This window comes from Hyperolius riggenbachi, chromosome 3 (assembly GCF_040937935.1).
Source record: "Hyperolius riggenbachi isolate aHypRig1 chromosome 3, aHypRig1.pri, whole genome shotgun sequence".
NCBI classification, from domain to species: Eukaryota; Metazoa; Chordata; class Amphibia; order Anura; family Hyperoliidae; genus Hyperolius; species Hyperolius riggenbachi.
The window spans coordinates 112,497,667-112,523,836 of NC_090648.1; the positions used below are offsets into that span (position 1 = coordinate 112,497,667).

Sequence of the window (26,170 nt, forward strand, 5' to 3'; positions counted from 1 at the left end):
AACAAAACAGACAACTCTACACTGTTCTACTTACCGAATAGGTATTTGTGAATTTAATGGCAAGTTCAAAGATGAAAACAGCAATGTGTGCACACAATGAGGCCTTGTGGAAAAACCGGTACTAACTTGCTGGTGTGGAGCTCCTGTCCCACGCTGCCAAGATCTGAAGGGTCCTTGATGATGCATCTCTGATGTGAAACAATTGTTGACCGAGGGGTTTCTATGCTGGGTGCACCTGGATGGGGTGAAGTATTGCCTTTTTGCTGTCAAATCTGTTTGAATGTTTGCTGCAATGCATCATTAAACACAGAGGTGTGCATTTTACTGGTGCCCACGTTTTTCTTTGTCTGTGATAAACAAGGTTTTTGTGAATTGAAGCCCATTTTTCTGTAACTTACTGCATGTGTTAAAATCTTGATGAGTTAGCAAAAAAAAAAAGTCTTCAATTCCAAATACAGTATATTTTCCTAACTTTTTTTTTTTTTTAACTGAACAGCCTTTGATGAATTGAAGCCATGTTGGACAGACATGCACAGAAGCTGCTTACTGTTAGTAGTACAGTGCCATCTAATGGCAGAAATAAGAACTAATGGTTACATAGTTATTTGGGTTGAAAAATACATATGTCCATCTAGTTCATCCAGAAAACAAGGTACAACATTGTCGTTTGAACCAGTGTTTGTGGTTTTAAATTCCTTTTTTGAAGCTTCCAGGATGCGGTTGACAGGTGAGTAGTTAGGGAGGGGACCGTGTGGGAGCAGTCCCTGCTGCGACATAATCAACGAGTACATCCTCCAACCTGAATGCTGCCTAATTTATGCAATTCCTGCTAGATTTGGTACAGCAGGCAAAGGGTGTATAACCGAACACTTGATTAGCTGACAAGCGCCTGCTGACCAGATAAAGGTAAGAAATTGCTAGAGCTGGGAGTGTGCATTTGCTTTTTGTGTGTTTTGCAGTCAGCATTCAGTTTAGAGGCAGTGTGGGTGATTCCCTGGTGGTGAGAGTTCCAGGGCTCACCTGTAGCTCCCTCTGGGTATCGCATGGTGGTTTGGCCTGTGGCCTGCGGGGCGGCCTGTGGGAGACCCGACAGTCGTGTAAACCAGTGTTTGTAGTTTTAAGGTACAACACTAGCCTGCCACCTCACATATCTCTGTTGATCCAGAGGAAGGCGAAAAAAACCCTTACAAGGCATGGTCCGATTATGCCCGAAAGGAAAAAAAAAATCCTTCCCGAAGCCAGATGGGAATCATATAATATCCCTGGATAAACACCACTGGGAATTACCTAGTAATTATAGCCATGGATGTCTTTCAACACAAGGAGACATCTATGCCACCCAAAACCACAGATAAAGAATTTGCTCCAACTACTTCCTGTGATAATACATTGCACATTTTAGCTGTTCTTACTGTAAAGAACCCTTTTTCTTGCTATAACCTAAATAAATGGCTAAGATTTTTTTTCCTGAAGGTCAATATCTAAAAGCCCCCCCCCGCCTGGGACCCTGTTTTGGGTCCCCGGAGTTGGGCTTTATTGCACAGGCGCTGGCTGGGCTGTGCGCATCAATTCTTGGGAGCAATCTGCGCATGCGTATGACGTCACTATGTCAGAGCGCTCCCGGGCACGGATGCACGCTGGCCAGCGCCTGCGCAGCAGGGGCATTTCTAGGGTCCTTGAAGATCGGGGGCACCTGTGGGCACCGGGTGGGGAGTGACCATGAGGTGAGTGGGCGTGGCCATGGGTGGGGCCAAATGTACATGAACTTAGCAGCGGTGTAAGCTACAGATAACGGGCCTGCCCATCAAAATATTGGATGGAGCCCCCTGTCCTTTATTTAGATAATTTACAATCAGTATAGGCATAGATCAAAGATGTATACGCACATACAGTACTGTTTAGCTGTCTGCTGCCGCGCTGTCCTCCAGTTTATCCTGCGTGGTAGTGCACAGAGAAAGGAGCGCCCTGCCTCTCCTCTCTCACTCTGAGGGGCGGGGCTGAGCCAGCAGACCGGAAGGTTAAAGTGAACCTCCGGACTAAAAATCGACTCAGCAGCACTGAAAAGGCTTGGTGTTTCTTTAACAGTTTCACAGCATCAGAACTTTGTTTCTCTTATACAAGCCTCATTTTTAGCTGCACAGAAGAAAACTGCCCGGGCTTTTTTCCCCTGATGCTGTGCAAAGCATGATGGGATTTCTGATGTTGTTGTTCTCGTTCAGCTGTTTTGGTGCAATTTTTTTTTTTACTTTTTGAATTTGACATTTGAAGCCTAGCGTGTGCAGCTGGGAGGGGTTATCAGGACACAGGACAGTTGGAACTGTGTCTTATGCTCCCTGTCACCTCTTTTCAACCACAAAGATGGCTGCCCCCATGACAAAGATGGCAGCCCCCATGAATCACAAACATTTGCCTGTTCTTTTACGACAGGGTGGGTAAGAGATTATATTACCTATCTATTCTAATTAACATACCTAATGTAACTTGATGACAGTATGGTTGTTTAGGCTGAAGTTCCCCTTTAAGCAGAAGGAGGAAGAGGCAGACGAGTAAGCTAAGCATGTGAAGGAGATATTGGTGACAGCGTCAGGGACAAGGAGTGAGACATGTGCTTGCACTGTGCACTGCAGTGCAGATTACTTGTAGCGTCAGAGGGGGAGAGATGTGTGTGCAGATTACAGGCATTTTCCTCATTTGCAGCATGCTGCCTATTGCTAAACTGCTGTGGAGAGAGTGACCAGCTGTCTAACTTCTATCAGTTCTATGTTCATGCAGACAGCCCTGTCACTGCTACTATCTTGTTTAGTTAATCAGCAGCTTTCCTCTTCTCCCCACTCCAGGGTCGGACTGGGACACTAAGGGCCCACCAAGGAAGTTTCAGCCTGGGCCCCCCCCCCCCCCCGATCCCCTCCTCCTCGCCACCCCCCCCCCCCCCCCATTTTGGGCTCACATACACATGTACTCTAGAAATTTTGCATGAGTTTATGGTAGGGAAAAGATTGTGAGCACTTCTGAGGACAGTCTCCAATAGGGATATGTCCACATGCGGCGCGCCGCAGCGAAAGTAAATGGGTGTCACCACGCACTGGAACATCGGCGTGGTCACGATGAGTCATGGGCAGACTTAAAAAAAAAAAAAACACAACATAAGTAGTGGTGTTATTCACAGAGATTAGGTCCGACCAGATACATTTTAGATAAAATATTCAAGTAGTTACATGCCTCATGATAATTCATCAAGTAGTCAAATCGCAGCAGATTTTCCGACAAAATGCAATCAGGTTGGCGGCTGATACCCCCACAAAATGCAATCAGATTGGCGGCAGATACCCCCCAAAATGCAATCAGGTTGGTGCCAGATACCCCCCCCCAAAAGTGGCCAGCAGTGACCAGAAAATCGTAATGTGGGCAGCAGACACCTGAAAATCGCAATGTGGGCAGCAGTGACCAGAAAATCGTACTGTGGGCAGCAGACACCAGAAAATCGTAATGTGGGCAGCAGACACCTGAAAATCGCAATGTGGGCAGCAGGGGCGGACTGGCCCAGGAGGACGGGAGGCAATTGCCCCCCGGGCCGCCTCCTGTACTTTGCATCAGGGCCGATACATGCAGTGTTGGCAAGTTCGCTGTCTGGTGAATTGGTCCCGCAGCTACAGCAGCACTTTACAGATGCTGCTAGGCAACAGAGGTCCTGCCCCCTGCCAGCAGAAACAGCCAGCCAGTGAGGAGAGAGCGGCTCAAGCGCGTCATTTGAAGTGGCCGAGGCTGCCGGAGGATTCCAGTCCTTGTGAAAGATGAAAACTTTCTTCCTCATTCCCAGCCTACTGCTTGAAGCTGGAAAGGACTCTGACCACGGCAGACATCAGGTGCAGACCAGACACTGTCCTTTGTAAGCGGACACCTCCTCTGTCTCCTCTCCATTTGTTTATTGTTCTTTGCACAGGCCAGCTCTGCTCACACTAGCCCCACATCTTCCTGTCTCCTATATACCTGTAACCCTTTCACTGCTGCGTGCTGGTGATATAGCTTTTTGCAGCACTGGTAATTTGTATCATGCATATTTATGTATTGTTGTACTTTGGCTGCACACTAAATAAAGTGCTTAGCGCTATTGAGGATGTACAATACATCAAAGGACTTCCAAGGCAAAATATATAATCTATTTTTTACTCACCTGGGGCTTCTTCCAGCCCTGAGCAGCCATCTCAGTCCCTTACCACAGCCCTGGTCCTTTGCGTTGTCCCTGCTGGCCTTCCACTGGCGTGGTCAGTTCTTCTGCACCTGCCTGTGCATCCACGTCATCTGGCGCATACTGCGCTTGCACATTAGTTGTGCACAAGTGCAGTATATGCCAGATGATGTTGACGCACAAGAGCAGCAGACCCGACCCCGCTGGTGGAAGGCCAGCAGGGACAACGCAAAGGACCAGGGCTGTGGGGAGGGACTGAGACAGCTGCTAAGGGCTGGAAGAAGCCCCAGGTGAGTAAAAAATAGTCTTTTTTACTTTACGTCAGAAGTTCTTTAAAGGAGACCTTAGAGTGTACCTGTGTTGTTAACTGGCGTATTTATGCTTACCTGGGCCAGCCCCATGACGTGCTCCCTTGCTGTCCTCTCCAGTTGCTTTTTTGTTATCTAATATTACATAACCCCTTCCTCCCCCAGTACTTTGGCCAGTCATGTGCTTCTGCACATGCCCTGTCACGCATGCACCAACGCTGTGCCCCCATGCCCGGGAGTGCTCTGTGCCTGCACAGTATTACTCCCAGCTGCGAACAGAAGGGGGGGGGGGCGCTTTTACACTTAATGCATTGGTATGCGTTAGTATGCGTTGGTACACAGTTTTTCCACAGCAGTGCATTGTGAAAAAGGTTTCAGTTAAAACGCGTTAAGTGGTAACTGTGCCATAGGAAAATATTGGCATTACTTTGAAAATCCGTTTTCTTTCAGTTATAATTGAGAGCAACTGATTAGGTTGAAAAGGAGACTTAAAGAGACGAAAAATTTAACTTCATTGCAATCAGTAGCTGATACCCCCTTTCCCATGAGAAATCTATTCCTTTTCACAAACGGGGCTCTGTATGGCTGATACTGTGGAGATACCCTTCCCACAGGAAACTGTGAGGACCATAGTCCTGGCAGTTCTGTGAACATTGTTGCGTTGTGGGAAACAGCTGTTTGCAACTGCCCAAAAAAAAGCAAGCAGCAGCTATTTCCACTGACATCACCTACCAGCAGTAAAAATGTCATCAGGTAATAAATGTCAGAATGTAAATCAGGGAGAGGAAAGATTTTACAATGGGCAAACACTGACTAAATCATTTATACACAATTATTGTAAAAACAAAGCACTTTTATTACATTAGTTTCACTGGAGTTATTCTTTCAGAGATCCAGCGGCAAATGTCTCTGCTCTCCTCACGCTCGGAGTAACCATGGAGACTTTCCTGCGACTTAGCGTTCAGGTACCATGGTTACTCCCAGTGCGGCCGACTCCATGATCCACCCGCTCATCTCTCTCTTACTGCTACCTCCTACTGTCGGCTTTTATTGATCACATCATTACGTAACACTGGGATTAGGAGGAAGCAGGGAGAGAGAGAGATAAGAACGCTTATCATGGAGGGGCCCAGGAGTAGGTGAGTTGACTGCTGCTGCTCCCGCTGCAGGTAGTGGGTGATCTAAGGAGCCATAGTGGGGGAACACAGGAGCCACGGGAGGGTGGGGCACAGGGGGGAACAAAAGTGATACGAGGACAAAAGAGATACAGGGAGAACAGGTGACACAGCAGGACATAGATGCAGAAGGGGAACAGGTGACACAGGGGCATTAGGGTGACACAGAGGGGCACAAAAGAGACACAGAGGTAACACAGGGGGACAAAAAAGTCACAGGGGTAATAGGTGACTTAGAGGGGGACAGAAATGACTGTGTTCTGACTTAAGAAAGGATTCAGTTTAAGAACGAACCTACATTCCATATCTCCTTCATTAAGCGGGGACTACCTGTATTTCACTAGCTTCTTTATTAGGCATGTCTTGCTAGTATATGAATATGATCTGTTTCTGCCATCAGAACTGCCTGAATATTTTATGGCATTCCTCAGAGATTTTTGGTCCATACTGACATGAAAATGCCATGCAGTTGGCCCCACCCACATCACGCCATGGTCACGCCCATTTTGTCATTTGCCTCACTGCCGTAGTAGCCCCCCCCCCCTCGGGCCTCTGGGTTGTGTTTTCCCCCCAGGCCAAAAGGTCCCAGTCCTCCCCTGGTGGGCAGCAGTCACCAGAAAAGCGTAATGTGGGCAGCAGACACCTGAAAATCGTAATGTGGGCAGCAGACACCAGAAAATCGCAATGTAGGCAGCAGTGACCAGAAAATCGTAATGTGGGCAGCAGTCACCAGAAAATCATAATGTGGGCAGCAGACACCTGAAAATCGTAATGTGGGCAGCAGACACCTGAAAATCACAATGTGGGCAGCAGACACCTGAAAATCGTAATGTGGGCAGCAGACACCTGAAAATCGTAATGTGGGCAGCAGACACCTGAAAATCGTAATGTGGGCAGCAGTCACCAGAAAATCATAATGTGGGCAGCAGACACCTGAAAATCGTAATGTGGGGAGCAGAAACCTGAAAATCGCAATGTGGGCAGCAGTGACCAGAAAATCGTAATGTGGGGAGCAGACACCTGAAAATCGTAATGTGGGCAGCAGTGACCAGAAACCCCCCTCCCTCACCTAGGGGCCCCCCCTCCAGAATTGCAGCCAGCGGCAAATAATCACTTACCAGCATGACGGAGATGAGATCCGTAGCTCTGCGTGCCGCTGGCTGGTCTGCTCTCTGCTTCCTGAACTGACTGTCCAATCACGCTCTCGCAGTACTTCCTGCGAGAGCGTGATTGGACAGTCAGTTCAGGAACCAGAGCAGACCAGCCAGCGGCACGCAGAGCTACGGATCTCATCTCCGTAACTCATGCCGTTAAGTGATTCTTCCCCGCTGGCTGCAATTCTGGAGAGGGGGGGAGTGCGGAAGGGGGGCCCCTAGGTGAGGGAGGGGGGGGGAGGCTTCCGCCCCTCCCCGCCGATCTGTGCACAATGTCCCCCCTTCCTGCGCTTAGCCCCCCTCCTTTTTAGCACTGGGGCCCCCAGGAGGCGAGACGGCCGGGGCCCACCGATGGGACCATCGGTGGTTCGGTGGGCCTGTCCGAGGCTGCCCCACTCCCTTCCACAGCAATTAACCTTTAATTATCTCACTGGTTTCTTTGTTACTTTTTTTGGTCTTCAGGGCACAGATGAGAGGGAACACTATCCTCTATAGCACTGTACAGAGTACATAGTCATGTCACTCAGACTGTCCTCAGAGGAGCTCACACTCTAATCCTACCATAGTCATAGTCTAATGTCCTACCATATTATTATTATTATGTATTTATATAGCACTGACATCTTATGCAGCACATTACAGAGTACATAGTCATGTCACTGACTGTCCTCAGAGGAGCTCACACTCTAACCCTACCATAGTCATAGTCAAATGTCCTACCATATTATTATTATGTATTTATATAGCACTGACATCTCCTGCAGCACTGTACAGAGTACATAGTCATGTCACTCAGACTGTCCTCAGAGGAGCTCACACTCTAATCCTACCATAGTCATAGTCTAATGTCCTACCATATTATTATTATTATTATTATTATTATTATTATTATTATTATTATTATGTATTTATATAGCACTGACATCTTTTGCAGCACTTTACAGAGTACATAGTCATGTCACTCAGACTGTCCTCAGAGGAGCTCACAATCTAATCCTACCATAGTCATAGTATAATGTCCTACCATATTATAATTATTATGTATTTATATAGCACTGACATCTCCTTCAGCACTTTACAGAGTACATAGTCATGTCACTGACTGTCCTCAGAGGAGCTCACACTCTAATCCTACTATAATCATAGTCTAATGTCCTACCATATTATATTTATATAGCACTGACATCTGCAGCACATTACAGAGTACATAGTCATGTCAATGACTGTTTTCACAGGAGCTCACTATCTAATCCTACCATAGTCTAGTGTCCTCCCATGTTATTAGTATGTGTTTATATAGTGTTGACATGTTCTTCAGCACATTACAGAGTACATAGTTGTGTCGCTGACCATCCTCAGTCAGTTTAATCACTATAATCTTTTACTCAGTAACCCTAACCTAATACTTAATGTTATCCCTTTTCCCATAACCCTATTCTCAAATTACTAGCCTCACCCTAAATTGCCAAAAGGCCTAGCTATTAATTTCATCTAAACAGCTTTTTTTTTTTTTTTTTCACATAAATTCCATACCCTAATATTCTGATCCTGCAGAATTTCTAACTTCTTTCCTTTCCTATGTCTGATAACCCTATCCGTGGCCATAAACGATACAATTCTCCAGACAATATTGATCAAAAATGATCATTCGAAACCACTAATGGAAAAGGAATTTGATCAGATTCATGGAAAATTAATGGAACAACTTTGTCAATCTTGTTAAATTGAATAGCAGCTTTCTTTCCATTTGTGGTCCTGAATGATTGTTTTCGATCGCTATTAAGATTGAATTGGACTATCAATCATCGAGATAATTGTATTAATTGCTACCTTAACCCCGCTGTTGTCATGGGGCGGCTGGAGGTAGTGGGCCTTGGGCAGTAAAAAGTACAAATCCGGCCCTGGTGGTGGCGAACCTTTTGGAGGCCGAGTGCCCAAACTGCAACCCAAAAGTCACTTATCTATCGCAAAGTGGCAACAGCAATTTAAACTAAATACTGTACAAATGTTTTAACTCATACATGAACTTTATAGAAAATCCAAGTTGAAAATAAACTGTGAAGATAAACAATTTCATCTATCCTACTCCTGAAAAATGTATTCAATTTTTAAGAACCTCCCAGTTTTATTTTCTGTTTTAAAAAGCTAAAAAAGTAGGTTTAATGCTATTGTCTCATATGATAAGGATTCAGCTTTTCCCATAGTCTCACAGTTAGCAATCATGTGACCCCCAACAAGACAAATTCAGCAATCATGAGGCCCCCAACAAATCATGAGGCCCCCAACAAGACAAATTCAGCAATCATGAGGCCTCCAACAAATCATGAGGCCCCCAACAAGACAAATTCAGCAATCATGAGGACCCCAACAAATCATGAGGCCCCCAACAAGACAAATTCAGCAATCTTGAGACCCCCAACAAATCATAAGGCTCCCAACAAGACAAATTCAGCAGTCATGAGGCACATAAATAGACAGCATTTCACATAAATAGGCAGAATGCCCCCTTAATATGGAAGCCCCCCAAGTTAGGTAGTGAGTGACAGGGACCCCCAGGTTAGCTAGTGAGTAACAGGCGCCTCCAGTTAGGTAGTGAGTGATAGGAACCCCGATAGTGAGTGACAGGGAGCCCCTTTAGGTAGTGAGTGAGTGCCAGGGAGCCCCTTTAGGTAGTGAGTGAGTGCTAGGGAGCCCCTTTAGGCAGTGAGTGAGTCCCAGGGAGCCCCTTCAGGCAGTGAGTGAGTGCCAGGGAGCCCCTTCAGGCAGTGAGTGAGTGTCAAGGGAGCCCCTTCAGGCAGTGAGTGACTGCCAGGGAGCCCCTTTAGGCAGTGAGTGAGTGCCAGGGAGCCCCTTTAGGTAGTGAGTGAGTGCCAGGGAGCCCCTTTAGGCAGTGAGTGAGTGACAGGGAGGCCCTTTAGGTAGTGAGTGAGTGCCAGGGAGGCCCTTTAGGTAGTGAGTGAGTGCCAGGGAACCCCTTTAGGCAGTGAGTGAGTGCCAGGGAGCCCCTTCAGGCAGTGAGTGAGTGCCAGGGAGCCCCTTCAGGCAGTGAGTGAGTGCCAGGGAGCCCCTTCAGGCAGTGAGTGAGTGCCAGGGAGCCCCTTCAGGCAGTGAGTGAGTGCCAGGGAGCCCCTTCAGGCAGTGATTGAGTGCCAGGGAGCCCCTTCAGGCAGTGAGTGAGTACCAGGGAGCCCCTTCAGGCAGTGAGTGAGTGCCAGGGAGCCCCTTCAGGCAGTGAGTGAGTGCCAGGGAGCCCCTTTAGGTAGTGAGTGAGTGCCAGGGAGCCCCTTTAGGTAGTGAGTGAGTGACAGGGAGCCCCTTCAGGCAGTGAGTGAGTGCCAGGGAGCCCCTTTAGGTAGTGAGTGCCAGGGAGCCCCTTTAGGTAGTGAGTGAGTGCCAGGGAGCCCCTTTAGGTAGTGAGTCAGTGCCAGGGAGCCCCTTTAGGTAGTGAGTGAGTGCCAGGGAGCCCCATTAGGGAGTGAGTGAGTGACAGGGAGCCCCTTTAGGTAGTGAGTGAGTGACAGGGAGCCCCTTTAGGTAGTGAGTGAGTGACAGGGAGTCCCTTTAGGTAGTGAGTGAGTGACAGGGAGCCCCTTTAGGTAGTGAGTGAGTGACAGGGAGCCCCTTTAGGTAGTGAGTGAGTGACAGGGAGGCCCCTTTAGGCAGTGAGTGAGTGCCAGGGAGCCCCATTAAGGAGTGAGTGAGTGAGTGACAGGGAGCCCCTTTAGGCAGTGAGTGAGTGCTAGGGAGCCCCTTTAGGTAGTGAGTGAGTGACAGGGAGGCCCCCCCTCTAGCCGCCGCCGCTCCCCCCTCACCTGGCAGTGTAGTCAGACCTCAGGATCAGTGGCGACCCGACCAGTAGTACGAGCGGGCGCCGGACGCACCCGCTCGATATGCGGAAGTGATGTCACTTCCGCATATCAGTGCGGGCGCTGGGTCCAGCGCCCGCACGATTGGTTGCCGGCTTGCCGCCTGATCCTGAGGTCTGAGTGACGCGGCGGCGGCGGCTGGAGGGAGCCGCTGACAGAGGGAGTGGCGGCCGGGCGGAGATCCGTGGCACCCCAGGACAGATTGGGGGCACGTGCCCCCCCAAAATAGGGCTAGCGAAGCCCCTGCTGCGCAGTAAAGCCTGACTCCGGCGACCCGGTAGAGGGACCTGGGGGTGGGGTGGTCTTTTAGGCATAATGCGGGGGGCAGAGAAGAGAATGGGGGGAGCGACAGACATCAGGACAGGTAAGAGTATACGCCCACTCCCCCATTTCTGTTACTAATTTCACATCTGGTATCCTTTAATTAGATCTCCTCTAAGGCGTCTTTTGTCTAGACTGAATTAGCCCAGTTTATCTGTGATAAGTAAGCACAGAACCAGCTACTGTGAGCGACCAGACCCTGGTACTTGTGGGATGTATGGACCACAGACTGTAAACATTTAGGGCATAATACAAGTTCTAAGAAGGGTCAGATAGGGTAAGGAACATTTTTCATTTAATCTGATGCCCGGACATTCTAATATACAGTATATGGAAGATGAAATGAAGATACAATAATCATAAAAACACAGTGAACACAGATCCTTTTCAACATATATTTATTAGTGTTTTAGCAAGAGATCTCATGTAGCCAGTGGCTGTAGCCATGTTTTTGATGCTGCTAGCTAGAGAAGGAGGCTGGGAGGATGGGGAAGGGGAGGTTGGGCAGTGTATTACTGAAAAGTGAATACCGACAGGTTAGAAAAGATGGAAACCGGCACATAATCCAACATGGATGAAGAGGAGGTGAATTCCAGCGCAGCCCTCAGCGCCAACGCCTTGGGGTCTTGCAACTGGTCTTGGAGCTGTGAAAGAAAGTTATGTGTTTCAGTAGCCATCAAAATTAGTCATTGCTTCCACATATAAATGCAACATATGCTATACTATAGATAAGGTCAGACTTTAGGCCTAGCACCATTCAAAACAACGCACCCCCTGAATAGAACATAAACTGCAAGTCTTCTACTTATTTCTGCCAGAATCCATTCTGATTTTCATCACTTCATTCCCTCTGAAAGATTTCCATTGGAAAGATGGCAGTGCTTTTCAGATGGGCACAGCTGCTTCTGCAACCGGGGCGTTCACATGCAGTTCTGTACTGTACATGCATTATATGGACCTTTGCTGCTCCTCTGATTATGCCAATGTTGTATGTGATTAAGTTGCTGTAAGTTAAACAGACTTCACACAGCAGGGGATGCTGCACTTGGGAGATGCTGTATATGTGGATACAGAAAAGTGGGCGACTGGGCTGTACATGAAATGATGTAGAGGTGCTGCCTGTTAGGGGGCTGCATATGACAAGGGGGGATACAAGGAAAAGAGGATTTGCTGCCTATGTGAGGGCATAACATGTGAGGCTGCCTCTTCAGCTCCTATTTCCATTGCTAAAGGAATCCTTCAAGGGATTGGTGATCAAGACATTGGCACACCCCCCATGTGACTGTGCTTCTGCATATGCATTGGTGCCGTTCAAGCCCTACAGTTCAGCTGCCATCTTCAAGCAAGTTGTATCTATTCTTTATTGCAAGAGATGAGCTTCAATTCCAACTTTTCATGCAAAGTTTCATTGACCTCCAATGACCCAATTAAGTTCAGCAGCTGCTGGTAAATTAATCAGCTGCCAGGAAATTAAACCCAACCTACTGTGCTGAATTCATTCAGTTTATAGTCAGTGCAAATTTGCCTGTAAAGTTGGAATTGAAGCTCATCTTTTTTTAGAAGTCAATGCAGAAGCAAGAGGCTTTGTGGTTCACAAAACCTGCCATTTCCACCAATATACTCATGAAACGTGTTGCAGCTTTTTTCTGGAGTATGTCAATAAATTTTATTTCTGAAAACTGACAGTTTAATGTCTACTCCTGGGAGGTAAGTCCACCACTGCCTCCCTAGCAATTATAAAGTTTTATTGTAATAACTGCAGCGGCGAGCGGTGCCGCCGCTGCAGCCGCCTCCTCGTTAGGGACCTGGGGGGTATAGGCAGCGGCGAACGCTTCTGCCGCCGCAGCCGTCTCGGTGCTCCTGCCCGTGTCCTCGGCGTGTAGGACGCCGAGGACAGGGCTCTCTGCCGCTCATAGGGTCGCTGTCTTGCGCGGGCGCGCGCATAGACAGGACCTTTATCCCGGGAGAAGAGGCGTCAGCTGACCGGCTGGTCGGCTGATGTCAGAGGAGACCCACGGCGCCCAGGATTGGCTGATGAGAGGAGGGCGTGCCAGTGAAGTCTCCTCTGCTTCATAAGCAGCCGGGCTGCATTGATACTTTGTCTGTCGTCGTGAGTACTTGCGTGTTAGCGCGCAGACCTTAAATAGTTAGGAATATTGTTATTGTTTTGTATAGACTAGATCCCGGGTGTTGATACCAAGGACGTCACACCCAGACTAGGATTTACTATTGCATTGATCTCTGGTATTTGACTCTGGCTAGCACTCTGACTTTGTATCCGTCTTCTGATCTTGTGCTTCTGCCCATCTGTCTTCTCTTGCCTCACGATTCAATACCGATACGTACCTTCCTGTTGCTGAACCTCTGTCTGATTACCGATTACTCTCTTGCCTCACGATTTTGTATATACTTACCTCTCTGTTGCCGGACCTTGCCTGCCTGACCACTCTACTCACCAGTGGGCCCTCGCCACTGGTGAGGTACGGCTTACACCAGCTCCTCTGGTGGAACAGTTTGGTTAAGCTGTAGTACAGCCCCAATTACCTGCTCTAATAGGGCATCTGTCATTAAGTTTGTATTGTATCTCCTTGTCTGCTGTTCAGTCTGGGTCACCCGCTCCACGGGTGTCCTCATGCCTGCAGTAGTATCTGAATCACTCGCTCCCCGGGAGATTCAGCATCTTCGTTAATTATTCTCTCCAGCCTGCTGGAATTTGTACGTTTGTGCACGGTTAGGGTACTGTTAGTACCTCACCAGCTCCCCTGGTGAGGTCTGGCTAAACTAATAAAATTACTGTTGCACCTAAACACTTACACTTGCTAGGTGTCCAGAGGTTAGTCATACTTGTATTATTGGTGATTCTGCAGATCATTAATAATCAGGTGTACGTATATATTGTTGGTGATACTGCAGATCACCAATAATCAGACACTCTCTGTGTGCAGACACCCATCGTTACATTTATCAATGTATATCCTGTTGGCGCCTCTGTTCACTATTTGCGATGACATTTCCACTAGGTGAAACTCAAAACATATAATACGCTCAATGGTCATACTTTATACTTCCCTAAAAAAGTTTTAACAAGTATTTCTTCTTATTAAAAAACAACTTACTGTTTATCATTGAATATAAGTTACCCTCGTGTATAAGTCAACCCCAGTATTTGACCTTCTTAAAGGAGTTATTACACAAATAATGCTGCCCCCCGCTCTACATACCCAGGGCTTCCTCCAGCCCCTTGCCGACCTGTACTGCGCCTGCGCGAGGGCAGCTGTCAACCAAGTCCACGTTGTCCGGAGTGTACTGCGCAGGCGCAGAACTACTGCACTTGCGCAGTACACTCTGGACAATGTGGACATGATTGATAGCTGCGCTCGCACAGGCGCAGTAGAGGATGACCTCGAGGTCTGCCTTAGCACCGGCGGGGACCCTGGGCCGGCGGCTGGGAACAGAGCTGCAGCGTGGGACATGTCGGCGGCAAGGGGCTGGAGGAAGCCCTTGGTGAGTAGAGCGGGGGGGGGGGGCAGCATTATTTGGCTAATAACTCCTTCTAAGGAAACCTGAACTGAGTAAAATTATTTAAAATAAACATGTGATGTACCTGCAAATGAATATTACATATTTACCTCGCCATTAATACCTCTCAGAAGCTCGCCATTTTCTTCTTACAAATACTCCTTTCAGCTCTGACAAGCTTTTGTCAGAACTGAAATATATCACTTGCTATCAGTTATATATCAGTTGCTGTCAGTTAAAACTGAAAGGACAATTGATGTGCGAGGTAATGTCCATGTTTCCTTATGACTCATATGGGCAATATTACAGTTTAAAAGTGTGCTGACTAGATAGCTGTTACAGGGTCATCCCCATTTTTAAAATGGAAGACTGATAATTCAACTGATTACAGTAAACAAACACGACGTGGGAGAGGAGAAAGAGTTTGATAAGTAGACTACATGGGAGGTAGGTATGATGTGTGTGTTTATTTTGACTTTTAGTTTTCAGTTCAGGTTTGCTTTAACCACTTGCTCTTCCACGGGATGGAGTATCTACTGTCAAAGGATAACTTTGTTTTAATTTCAGCAGGTGGTAACTCTGTAAGGACATGTGCAGTGGGGGTTTCCTGATCCTTATGAAACTCTGTCCTAATCCTTTAATGGTTGTTATTCTCTGTAAATTCAGACCTTGTAGGTGTCTGGAAGGAACATAAGTGAGCTGATCCTATACCTCAAAGTAATCAATCTTCTAACAAAAGTACCCTCATACCCAGGGCCGGATTTTTACTTTCCAGTGCCCTAGGCCTGCTGCACTGCAGGACCAGACGAGATGATTTACTTTGACATATGACCTCTTCTCTCTCTAAGTCCTGCCGCCCTTCTGATCTTATCTGATTTTATCTCCCTAGGCCATGGCCTTTGAGGCCTTCCCAGAAATCCACCCCTGCTCATACCCGATGTCTATCAAACAGAATCAGTGGTAACCTGTGAAATAATTCAGTAGGGAAGGGTGGAAAGACTACTTACGAGGAGCATATTGCCGAGCCCAGTAGGTTGGGACTCCCCAGCACAGACCCTGAACAGCGCTACCAAACTGAGCGAGATTATCTACTTGTTGGTTGGTAATGAAGTAGTCATGACGCAGCTCCTCCAGCTCCTTCTTCTTCTCCTGCAATGGAAAAAGGGAATAGATTATAAGCTAGAGTATGAGGAACTTTGATGTCAATGTAAAGGATAGCTGCACTGCCAAAGTACCCAGCATGCCCCTTCAGTATTCTGAATACCACTACCCCAATCGCAGACCTCCAGTACCTGCTCCCAACTTGTCTGCACTAGCAAGCACCATGATTCATGTTTTCTGAAAAAAAGAGACTTTATTTTTTCCTACTTTCAGTGCCACCACTTCCTCCAGATGTTAGGTAGTGCTGTTAAAGAGAACCCAAGGAGAACCTCAGGTGAAAAATCAAATACCCAGGGAGAGGGAAGCCTCTGGTTCTTCCAGTCGCTTCCCACGCTGTGCTCCGGACCTTCGTTGCTGCCTGGGAACATTGGGTCCATGCTCCTCTTCTGGCAGAAGTGCCACTGTGCTGCACCCACACCAGCATGGTCATGCCTGTTCAGTAGCACGGAGCAACTAGTGCATGAGTGGCTCGCAGGTGCGGCCGTACTCGTGTAGGTGCAGTATGGCATGGGCTTGTGCCTGAAGAGGAGCGCTGCTTTATCGGGGGTTTTTATGCGGTCAGAGCTTGGCAACAGGAGACCAGAGGACAGCGTGGGAAGGCTCTATAGGATCTAGAGGCTTTTCTCTTCTTAGGTAAGTATGTCACTTTGTGCCAGAGGTTCACCTTGAGTACACTTTAAGTAAAAAACTGATGGCATCCATATTAATTTTAGAGGAGAGGCTTTTTGCTTTCTATTGTAAAACAGACCCAACAGCCAGTATGAAGCAGTCGGGCTGGATGTAGACAAAGGAATTCCTTGCTCTACAGCAGGTTTGGGTAGGGATGCTCATCCGGATTCTGTTTCTGATTGGAAATTCGGAAAACAGAAATCAGAATTCCGCGGAATTCCGATTTACAGCAACTCAGTAATTTTAGCCCAATCACAGAACCATTGGAAGCATTGGACCAATGAGAGAATGCAGAATATTTCTGCAAAATTGTAATCTTGTAAACAGGCTCTGCCTGTTCAGTAAGCCAGCACTAATTCAGTAGGAGACCTTTGGCAAGTCTCCCTTACACTGCTACTGCCAATAGAGCGCGCCCTAGTGGCTGCTGCTCTGCTCTGGCGCTTTGAGTCCGCAAGGAGAAAAGCGCAATATAAATGTTATTTGTCTTGTCTTGTCTAATCTTAGACCAGGGGTCCCCAAACTTTTTCAGTCAAGGGCCGGGTCAACAAACCTCAGACTGGGGGGCCGTAAAATTCATAAAATGATGTTGAAAAACATTACATTGAATCTAGTTATTAATTCCCCCCAATCATGCCTGGAGGAGTACTCCCAGCAGCAGCCATTCAGTGATGTGGCACCTGAGGAAGTCTTTGTGCACCAGACAGTGAAGCATGCCCAGATGACAACCTGCCGTCCAGTTGGACAGCAGTGTCACCTGATGCAGAATTGGATTGGAAGCCAGCGAATAACTGCTCACGGGCTTCTACAGTATGTGGATGGGAGGTGCCAGCACTGCTATTCTATATGTGGGCCGCCAATATTTAAAGGTGCAGTGGGCCAAATCTCAGGGGGCCGCATTTGGCCCGTGCGCGGTAGTTTGAGGACCACTGTTTTAGACCAATCATAAGACGGATTTTCAGTTTTCCGGTTTCTGTTTTTCCGATTTCTTTTTTTTCTGATTTTTTTTTTCACTTTTCACATTCTCTGTTGCAAAAAGTGACTAATAAAATACCCCTTGAAAATTGGAAATCGGAAAATCGAAAAACAGAACATTGGAAAATCGGACATTCCGCAGAATCAGAAATGGGCATTTTCGACCATCCTTTGTTTTGGGCCTGTTGAGTGCTGTTTTTTGATAGCTGTACTTTATGTGTGCTATTATACTGTACAGGTCAGCTGCAGTTCTATGTCTGTTAGGGCTGGTGCACACCAAAATCACTATTGCAATCGCTAGCGCTTAGAGATTTGCAATAGCGGTTTTGTGTGGCAATTTTCAAAGTGTTTTTTTAATGAATGAGCATTTTTCACTGTAAAATTGTGACAAAGTCACGATTGCAGTAAAATCATGGAATTTTACCGCAATTGCAATGTTAATGTAAGTCTATGGGAGAGTTTTTTTTAAAAAGCTCTCAAACAGCGCTCGGAAAAGAGCTTATAGTGTGTCTGAGCCCTCAGTCAGTTTAGACTACTGATCTCTTACCCTCTTGCTATGGATAAAATCCTCAAAGATGCCCAGTCCAGGGAATTTGTTGATATCCATTTGAGCGATGATACAGATGCCTCTGTATGGCATGTGGTAGGCCACTATGTTCTAAGAAAACAGAATATTTTCAGTTAGAACTCACATACACAGGTTATACCTGAGATTTATGTCATTTGCTAATACATTTGCGTGATGTCATTTGCTCTTACCTGTTTGTAATCAAACACGGCATTGGAGGTCTGTCTGCCAGAATAGACATTAACCACAGCAATCTTGTATTCTTTGTTAATGTTCACAGTGTTGTACACAGTCTCTCCACTGTATCCTTGGTTCACATACTGAAACGACTGAAAGACACGTTTGGAAAGAAATGTTAAATTCTTTATGTAGATTTATAAAATAAAGAAAAACAATGGTCTGTAGTCATTGGAAGAGAATACTCATTAGAACTTTACTATTCTATTCCAGGAAATCCATTGTCCTTAAGTGGAAAAATAATAATCCTCCCAGTTTGTCCGACTGGAAGAGACTGGTGAATTTGGCACTTCCTCTTTATAAGCTAACTTACCAGTCTCGCAACCAACCGAATAGATTTTCCAAAATCTGGTCGCTATGGGTAGACTCGATGGACACTGTAATTCCGAATCTTGATATTAACATTTTTGTCCAGGGTCTTGTGATTGGATCTATTAAGCATGCCTGAAGCCGACATATCATTCCATGATGATAGCTCTCTACTGCATTTGATTTGATTACTTACTCATTAGTAATCGATAAGTGTATGATAATTGCATATATTTCATGTATCTTCTGGAAAATGGTTTCACCATTTTTTTTATGTGTCTTATACCTTGGATTACATTTCATTGGGATGTTTTTTTGTTACCTTATGTTGTATGTCTTACGTTTTTAGCTCTTTTTAGAGCTATTTGTTAAAGATAAATAAAAATACTCTTTAAAAAAAAAAAAAAAAAAAAAGCAATGGTCTGTGAATCATGGCTCCTGTTTTGATGTAACCATAACAGCTAAAGTGTTTTCCAAAAACACTTTCACTAGGAAAAAAAAGGGGTGAAGAAAGCATAGCTTGTGGGTGCAGCCATTTTGCCTGCCTTGGTCTCATTGACTTTATTAAGAGAGTCATCAAACTCACTGTCAGGGGCATAATAACTACAGGGGAGCATCCCGTGACCCCTGCAACCACAGGGGGACCCACAGCCCCAACTACTACTTCACTCTCTCCAATTGGTCCATCATTTAGATCAGGTGTTTTTCTGGCTATTGTTATGGGTGTGAAGATCATGATGCCCACACTTATTTTATGCCTGCAAGGTGGGCCCCTTGGCTGTGAGGGTCACCACGGATGAGAGGGAGAGAGGCGCTTGATACTATTGGCTACAGCTGTCCTGGCACTTGTATTGACCTAAGGAAGCGGGCTTGGTGCTGTGAAACGTGTTGCCTGTGCACAATAAACCTTGTTTGTTGCATGTAACTGCTGTTACTGAGGGAAGCCACCTCACTGATTTATATTTTATCGGTTTTTAACCTAGTTTTATCCTACCTGAGCGTCTCTTTACCCCTGCTGTGTGTTGTAAGAGAATGTTCATGGTGTACAGGCAAACAGGGGGCTAGGGAAATGTTGCCGCCAGAAATACCCGCTAGTAGAATATCAATAAAGTTACAGATTTTCTACTATTGGGCAGTGGTAATTCCTATTTTACTGATATTTTCCCAAAGCTAAACCTAACCCTATTCTCACACAAGCCCTCCCTCTACTTATGCCTAACCCTAACTGACACCCCCCCCCCCCCCCCCGATACATAGTTAATCAACTTCCCCACTGATGCCTAACCCGAACCGTGCCCATCCCACAAACCTGACGATTTCCGCACTGTGGAAGATTGAGTGCCCCATAGGTGCCCATGTAAATTGCCGCTATAATAGACGATTTGGGCCCTGGGGCTGCCCACTATACAAACTGTGGCTACAAATAATGAGCGCCTTGAATTTTGTATAGCTTTGTGCCTGCTATTTGTTGCCGCAATTAGTAAAGAATAGATGCCTCTGGCGCCCACATTTCCCTTTAAAGCCCCAATTAACATGTTTTTTGTTTTCATATTTTAGGGAACAAACCCACTAAATCAAATATACTTTCCCTGTAACACTGACCATACACTGCACAATTTGATGGTACAATCAATCTCCAATCTTACCAGATTTATATAAGGGAATGACTACCTCTTCAGTATATCCAAGCTACATCCATTCTGACCTCTTATTGCACATAGACGCTGGTAAGATTGTACAGACATTGAACAGTCAGACGGAGTGCATAGTGTAAGTGTATGGGTATCTTCAGGCTTTCTCTGATTCAGAATGTTAAAGTTCAGTTACTTTGTTAAAGAGATACGGTATACCCTAACCAAGGATTGAACTTCATCCCAATGATTAGCTTAAAGTGAATGGGAACCGCATTTAAAAAAAAAATGAAGCAAATACTTACATAAGGAGAGGGAAGGCTCTGGGTCGTATAGAGCCTTCCGGCTCCTCTCTCGGTGCCCTCTATCCTGTGCTGGCTCCCCCCCCCATTTCAATCCCCCACCGAAAGGGTACTTCGGGAGCCGTGTCCTCCCGAAGACGTGCGGCTCCATACTGTACAGGCGTGAGCATGCAAGAGAGCAAGCTTGCGCAGGTGCAGTACAGGGCTGCCCTTCTTCAGGAGCACTCGGGCTCCCTGAAGACTTCTGAAGCCTCCTTCGGCCGGATAAAGCAGTATTTGACTAATTTAGTTAAATACTGCTACCGGGCGAGCCAGCACTGGAACGAGGGGACCAGGAGAGGAGCGGGAAGGCTCTATAGGACCCAGAGCCTTCCCACTTTGGGTAAGTATCTGTCTCATTTTTTTAAATGCGGTTCCCATTCACTTTAACCACTTGCCGACCGCACACTCATAACGTGCGTCGGCAAAGTGGCAGCTGCAGGACCAGCGACGCAGTACTGCGTCGCCAGCTGCAGCCTAATTAATCAGGAAGCAGCCGCTCGTACGAGCGGCTGCTTCCTGTCAAATCACGGCGGGGGGCTCCGTGAATAGCCTGCGGGCCGCCGATGGCGGCTCGCAGGCTAGATGTAAACACAAGCGGAAATAATCCGCTTTGTTTACATTTGTACGGCGCTGCTGCGCAGCAGCGCCGTAAGGCAGATCGGCGATCCCCGGCCAATCAGCGGCCGGGGATCGCCGCCATGTGACAGGGGACGTCCTGTCACTGGCTGCACAGGACGGATAGCGTCCTGTGCAGCCCAGATCTCCCGGGGGAGCAGGTAGGAGAGGGAGGGGGGAGAATGTCGTCGCGGAGGGGGGCTTTGAGGTGCCCCCCCCCGCCACCCACAGCAGGCAGGAGAGATCAGACCCCCCCAGCACATCATCCCCATAGGGGGGAAAAAAGGGGGGCAATCTGATCTCCCTGCCTGCACCCTGATCTGTGCTGGGGGCTGCAGAGCCCACCCAGCACAGATCAATCAAACCAGCGCTGGTCCTTAAGGGGGGGTAAAGGGTGGGTCCTCAAGTGGTTAAACCCCTTTTCCCATAAGAAATATTTTTTTTTTTCAAACGGATCATCAGGGGGCTCTGTATGGCTAATATTGTGGTGAAACTCCTCCCACAGTGTGATGTCAGCACCTAGGTACTGACATCACCCTGTGGGAGCTGTGTTGCATTGTGGGAAATAACTGCTGTTTCCAACTGCCAAATATGCATCATCGCTTTCCACAAATATCACCTGCCAGCAGTAAAGATGTTGCCATGTGATAAATGTCAGAATGTAAATCAGAGAAATTAAAGATTTTACAATGAGCAAACACTGACTAAATCATTTATAAATAATTATTGTAAAAATTAAGCCCTTTTTTTCATACAGGTGGCCACTAAACGGTCCAATTTCTAGCAAAAAAATCGTTTGAGCGATCAGAAATTCTGATCAAATTGGCTGTAAATAATCGCCATTGATGGGCACAATCGATAACAAACGATTATTTTAAAAAAATTGTCCGATGCGATTTTTACCAAATCAAAATTTGGATTTTCTAGTGATAGATAGGAAGCAAAGATGGGTTCGTTGGTGGTGTAATGAACATTTTTTCTTCCGATCAGAATTATCTGATTGCTCAAATGATTTTACGCTAGAAATTGGATCGTTAGTGGCCACCTTTACGTTATTTTGACTAAAGTTCCTTCTTTAAGTTGAACACTAATGTTTTACACAAAAATTACACACTGCTTTTCTGTGACATTCTTTTTCCATGCACAGTTGTATTAATGTTTGTCATTTCTTACCTCATCTCCATGTAATGGAATGATGACTGCCGCCAGAAATCCCAGGAGCAGGAGCTATGGAATTAGACAATTAAGGAAACAATTTAATACAGGCTGTTGAGCTTTGGAAGAAATAACCCTCATGCCAGCATTTATGCAAACACTTAACAACTTACACATTAGAGCCACACAAAACGTAACGCAGAAAGAATTTGCATGATTTACAAGTCATGCCTTTGCAGAGACTCGAAGTATGGCTAAAGCCAACTAATCAAGGCTATAGTCAATATATCTCCATAGGATCGATTACTAGGGCAATCATAAAAAAATTTGAATATGTCCAAGATGTTCTTCCTGCAATTTGTTAATCTGTCAGTGACCTTCACTGTGGCTTGGGTGCTTTTTGTGTCTGGGTGAGTATATATTGTAGGGGAAGAGAGTCATTTTTGCACAAGAAATTCACACTTACCTGCAGTACATCTTAAAAGGAACCAGAGGTGTGAGTGTGTGAAAACTGCAATATTTACTTCCTTTTAAACAATACCAGTTACCTGGCTGTTCTGCTGATCTTTCTGGTCAGTAGGGTCTAAATCACACACCTGAAACAAGCATGCAGCTAATCTTGTCAGATTTGTCAGACACATCTGATCTGCATACTTGTTCAGAGTCTATGGCTTAAAGTCAGGGGTGTAGCAATAGGGGTTGCAGAGGTTGCGACCGCATCGGGGCCCTTGGGCCGGAGGGGCCCCCGAAGGGCCCTCCCTCAACCGCAGTATTATCTCTCTATTGGTCCTGTGCTGGTAATAATCACTTCTATAGATACTTTAAATAGTGGTAATCATTAACAAGCTGTTCCCCAGCCCCTTCTTGCACCTCTGACACTGTAGTTGCCATTGGCAGATTTTGGTGCGCTGTATCAATTGTTATTTATAGAGTGCTTGGGGGGCCCCATGTAAAACTTGCATTGGGGCCCACAGCTCCTTAGCTATGCCACTGCTTAAAGTATTAGAGGCGGAGGATCAGCAGGACAGCCAGGCAATGTGCATCATTTAAAAGGAAATAAACATGTCAGCCTCCTTATCTCTCTCACCTTAGGTTCCCTTTAAAGTTTAACCAAGCCGAAGCTCGTGTACAAAATCACATACTTACCTAAGAAGCGGGAAGCCTCTGGATTCTGATGAGCCTTTCCTCCCTGTCTTCTGGTGCCTCATCGCCAACTGCGGACCCTCCAAAGATTACCGACAAGGGCATGTGGGTAATCTGATCGGGGCCCCCGCTCCTCTTCAAGCACGAGTACGGTTGTACTGCACCTGTGTGTAGCAGAAGAGGAGCACTGCCCTTATCAGCTGGAGGGTCCATGAGCGGCAACAGGGGACCAGAGAACAGCAATGAAAACCTCATTAGGATCCAGAGGCTTCCTTCTCCTTAGGCAAGTATGCGCTTCTGAACCTGAGCTTCAAGATTTGGCTCAGAATATCTTTAAAGTGTACCTGAACTTAGAACTTCCTCTCTTCTCTAAAAGATATGCAACAGCATAATAACCTTTAAAGAAAAACATTTCTTTGTTACAGCCGATACAAATCTTGCAAAATATCTGCAGTGTCTCTGGCAGGGCCCTCCTCCCTAGTGCTTCCAGCTTGATTATGCAATCTTTCTGTCAGTCACCCCTCCTGTTGACTGGAACAGTCTCTATTTTGACCTATGACACTGTACTGTTATAATATAATTTGCACTATCTTGTTTTGTTGTGAGTTTCCTGTATGTCCTCCCTTGTATGTTAACCCATTTATCTGTTGTGCAACACTGTGCAATATGTTGGCGCTTTATAAATACAATAAATAATAATAATAAACAACTTCCCTTCCTTACTGGACTATACTTCGTATTCATAATGTTAGCGATCCATAAGCAAAGGGTAAAGGTGGCCATACACTCATATATTATCTCATTCGATTCCTTGAGGATTCGATTAATCTCCTTAGCGGTAATCCCGAGTCAGGCTCGGGACAGAAATCCGCAGCTCAGAGCGGTAATCCCGTGCCTGAGTGAGTTATATGCAGGAGCTGCTGCAGATCTCTCTGTGGTATGTTTTTTTTCTTGTTTTTAGGGTCTAAAAGCTTGTGAAAATATTCCATGGCTTTTAGAACCTAAATCTGGAAATAATCATAATGCCAGGGAGGTTAATGTGCTGGGAATCAATTCTCCAAAATGTCAGATCAATTAATTTTTGATCCATTTTAAACAAAAATCAATTGAAAGAATTGGACATATTTCAAAAAAATCAGGGGCAGGGCAAGTGCATTGGCAGATCAATGGCCTGTAGCTTTGCACTGCATCGAATAGTGCAACTCTGCAGTTTGATTGATTTTCAATAGATTCCCTGCTGGAAACTAGAAACTGATGTGCAGTGTATGGTAGGAATGGACTCCTTCTGAATCAATTCTTTTCAGAAAGGTATTGATTGTTTTGGAACATTGGGATGGAAATCTGTAAGTGTATGGCCAGCTTAACCATAGTACCTTTGGTGTAAAACTTTTAATATACCGGTAAATTCCTTAAAATGGTGTAAAATATCAATTTTTGAACTAAAGAACATTGATAAATCAGTTTGTCTTGAAGAACAGTGAATAGTACAACCTACTAGCATTTACTACATAGTAATAGTTCAGGGTCAAGTGCAGACTTTTTATGTTCTATAATCAGTCTGTTACTATAAGTAATATATAACTATAAGCAGTTCATACTATAACGTTACGCCAAGCTGCCTATTCCTTACCTAATTTTAGTTGCCCATTTATTGATACAGAAAGCAGCCACTTACCATTGTGCCGGTTGTCTCCACTGGCTTCAGAAGCAGCAAGAATGGAAAGCTCTGAATTGCGTGGCCATTTATATCTTCCAGCCAAAACCCATGAACAATAATCTGAGATAACGCAGGGAATTCCAGCTGAAGTTATCAGTGATACACCAGTGTAAACCCCAGGAGTGTGTGATTTCTGTTTGTTAACTAGGACTGGTTCCACTGCTGACCCTTCACCCTCAGAGCCATTCTGATGAAAACATAAAGAGTACAGGTGTGGGCCTGTCATGGGAAATCAGTGCTTAATGAAGAAGAAAATGTGGATAATACAGATCAATGACTGAAAGTAGATGCCCAAAAAGTAAAGATGTGAATCATACTCCAACAAAGTAAACCCATAATAAAGTAATAAAGTAAAACAAACAAAATGCCTATTAACCATACTTACTAACAAAGGCATTTGCATCATGGAGAAAAGTAGAGCAAAGGACTAATTTTTATGCTATTCAGATGTGGGACCTACTTGGGGAAAACGACTTTAAACAACTCTGAGCCTCACCCACTACAGCCGGGGTCAAGCAGGGGGAACCTAAGCTGGTACCTTATGGTTTCAATTCTGATCTGAAATTCCTTATTTCTCCCTCTCTATACTCTTTATTTGCAAAGTTGCATGTCCTGTATTGGGGGCGTAGACATTAGCTAGAGTTATAGTGACATCTCAAATCCTCCCAACCACTACTAGGGGCCCGGTCATCTGCATATAGAAAATCGAACTCTAGTGCAATCTTTTTATCGTTAATAATAGACCCCCTTAGTTTCTTTTTGTTGTTGTTTTTTGGGATTAGAATTTGCTACTATTTTCCAATATTCTGTTCTAGTAACTTTTTTCTTTGGTTCTTTTGCTTTCTTAAAATGAGTCTCTTGTAGGAAAGTTATGTCAGCCCCACTACTTTTCTATTCTTTCTTGATTCCTCCCCTTTTAATCCCAGAGTTTGCCCTTTTCATCTTTATTAAATCAACTTAAGGGGATTAACTACTATGGTTACTTGTATATAGCACCTAGCCACTAAGGGAAAACTTTTTTTGGGGCAATAACTTTGGCTCCATACATGCAGTCAGAATAGGAGGAGAAGACACTGGTAAAAAGAGTGGCACTCTTCCAAAGCAGGGATAAGGGTGCCCA

At 45.8% G+C, this 26,170-nt stretch overlaps 2 protein-coding genes across 3 annotated transcripts in view; one reads left to right on the forward strand and one right to left on the reverse strand.

Annotated features, from left to right (window-relative positions):
- Positions 1–3,738: 3,738 nt before the first annotated feature.
- The window catches only part of LOC137561112 (gastrokine-1-like), a 98,106-nt gene continuing 75,674 nt past the window's right edge, over positions 3,739–26,170 (forward strand). For both annotated transcript variants that reach the window (XM_068272366.1, XM_068272367.1), the window contains exon 1: positions 3,739–3,863. The gene's annotated coding sequence lies outside the window, so the exon portion shown is untranslated. The remainder of the gene's footprint in view (positions 3,864–26,170) is intronic.
- LOC137562210 (gastrokine-2-like) lies at positions 11,400–25,236 on the reverse strand. Its single transcript, XM_068273542.1, has 7 exons — positions 25,225–25,236; positions 25,009–25,110; positions 22,209–22,262; positions 18,091–18,228; positions 17,879–17,989; positions 15,537–15,678; positions 11,400–11,654 (listed from the first exon to the last, which is right to left on the reverse strand). Exons 1-7 carry the CDS (start codon positions 25,234–25,236, stop codon positions 11,548–11,550), a joined length of 666 nt encoding a protein of 221 aa, XP_068129643.1. The 3' UTR covers positions 11,400–11,547.

Excerpts from the sequence above, each read along its gene's own strand:
- LOC137562210 (XM_068273542.1), bottom strand. Across the intron at positions 18,229-22,208 it reads TTCCATTACATGGAGATGAG|TCGTTTCAGTATGTGAACCA; the intron begins GTAAGAAATGAC and ends CGTGTCTTTCAG. Across the intron at positions 11,655-15,536 it reads GGCTCGGCAATATGCTCCTC|CTCCAAGACCAGTTGCAAGA; the intron begins GTAAGTAGTCTT and ends TTTCTTTCACAG.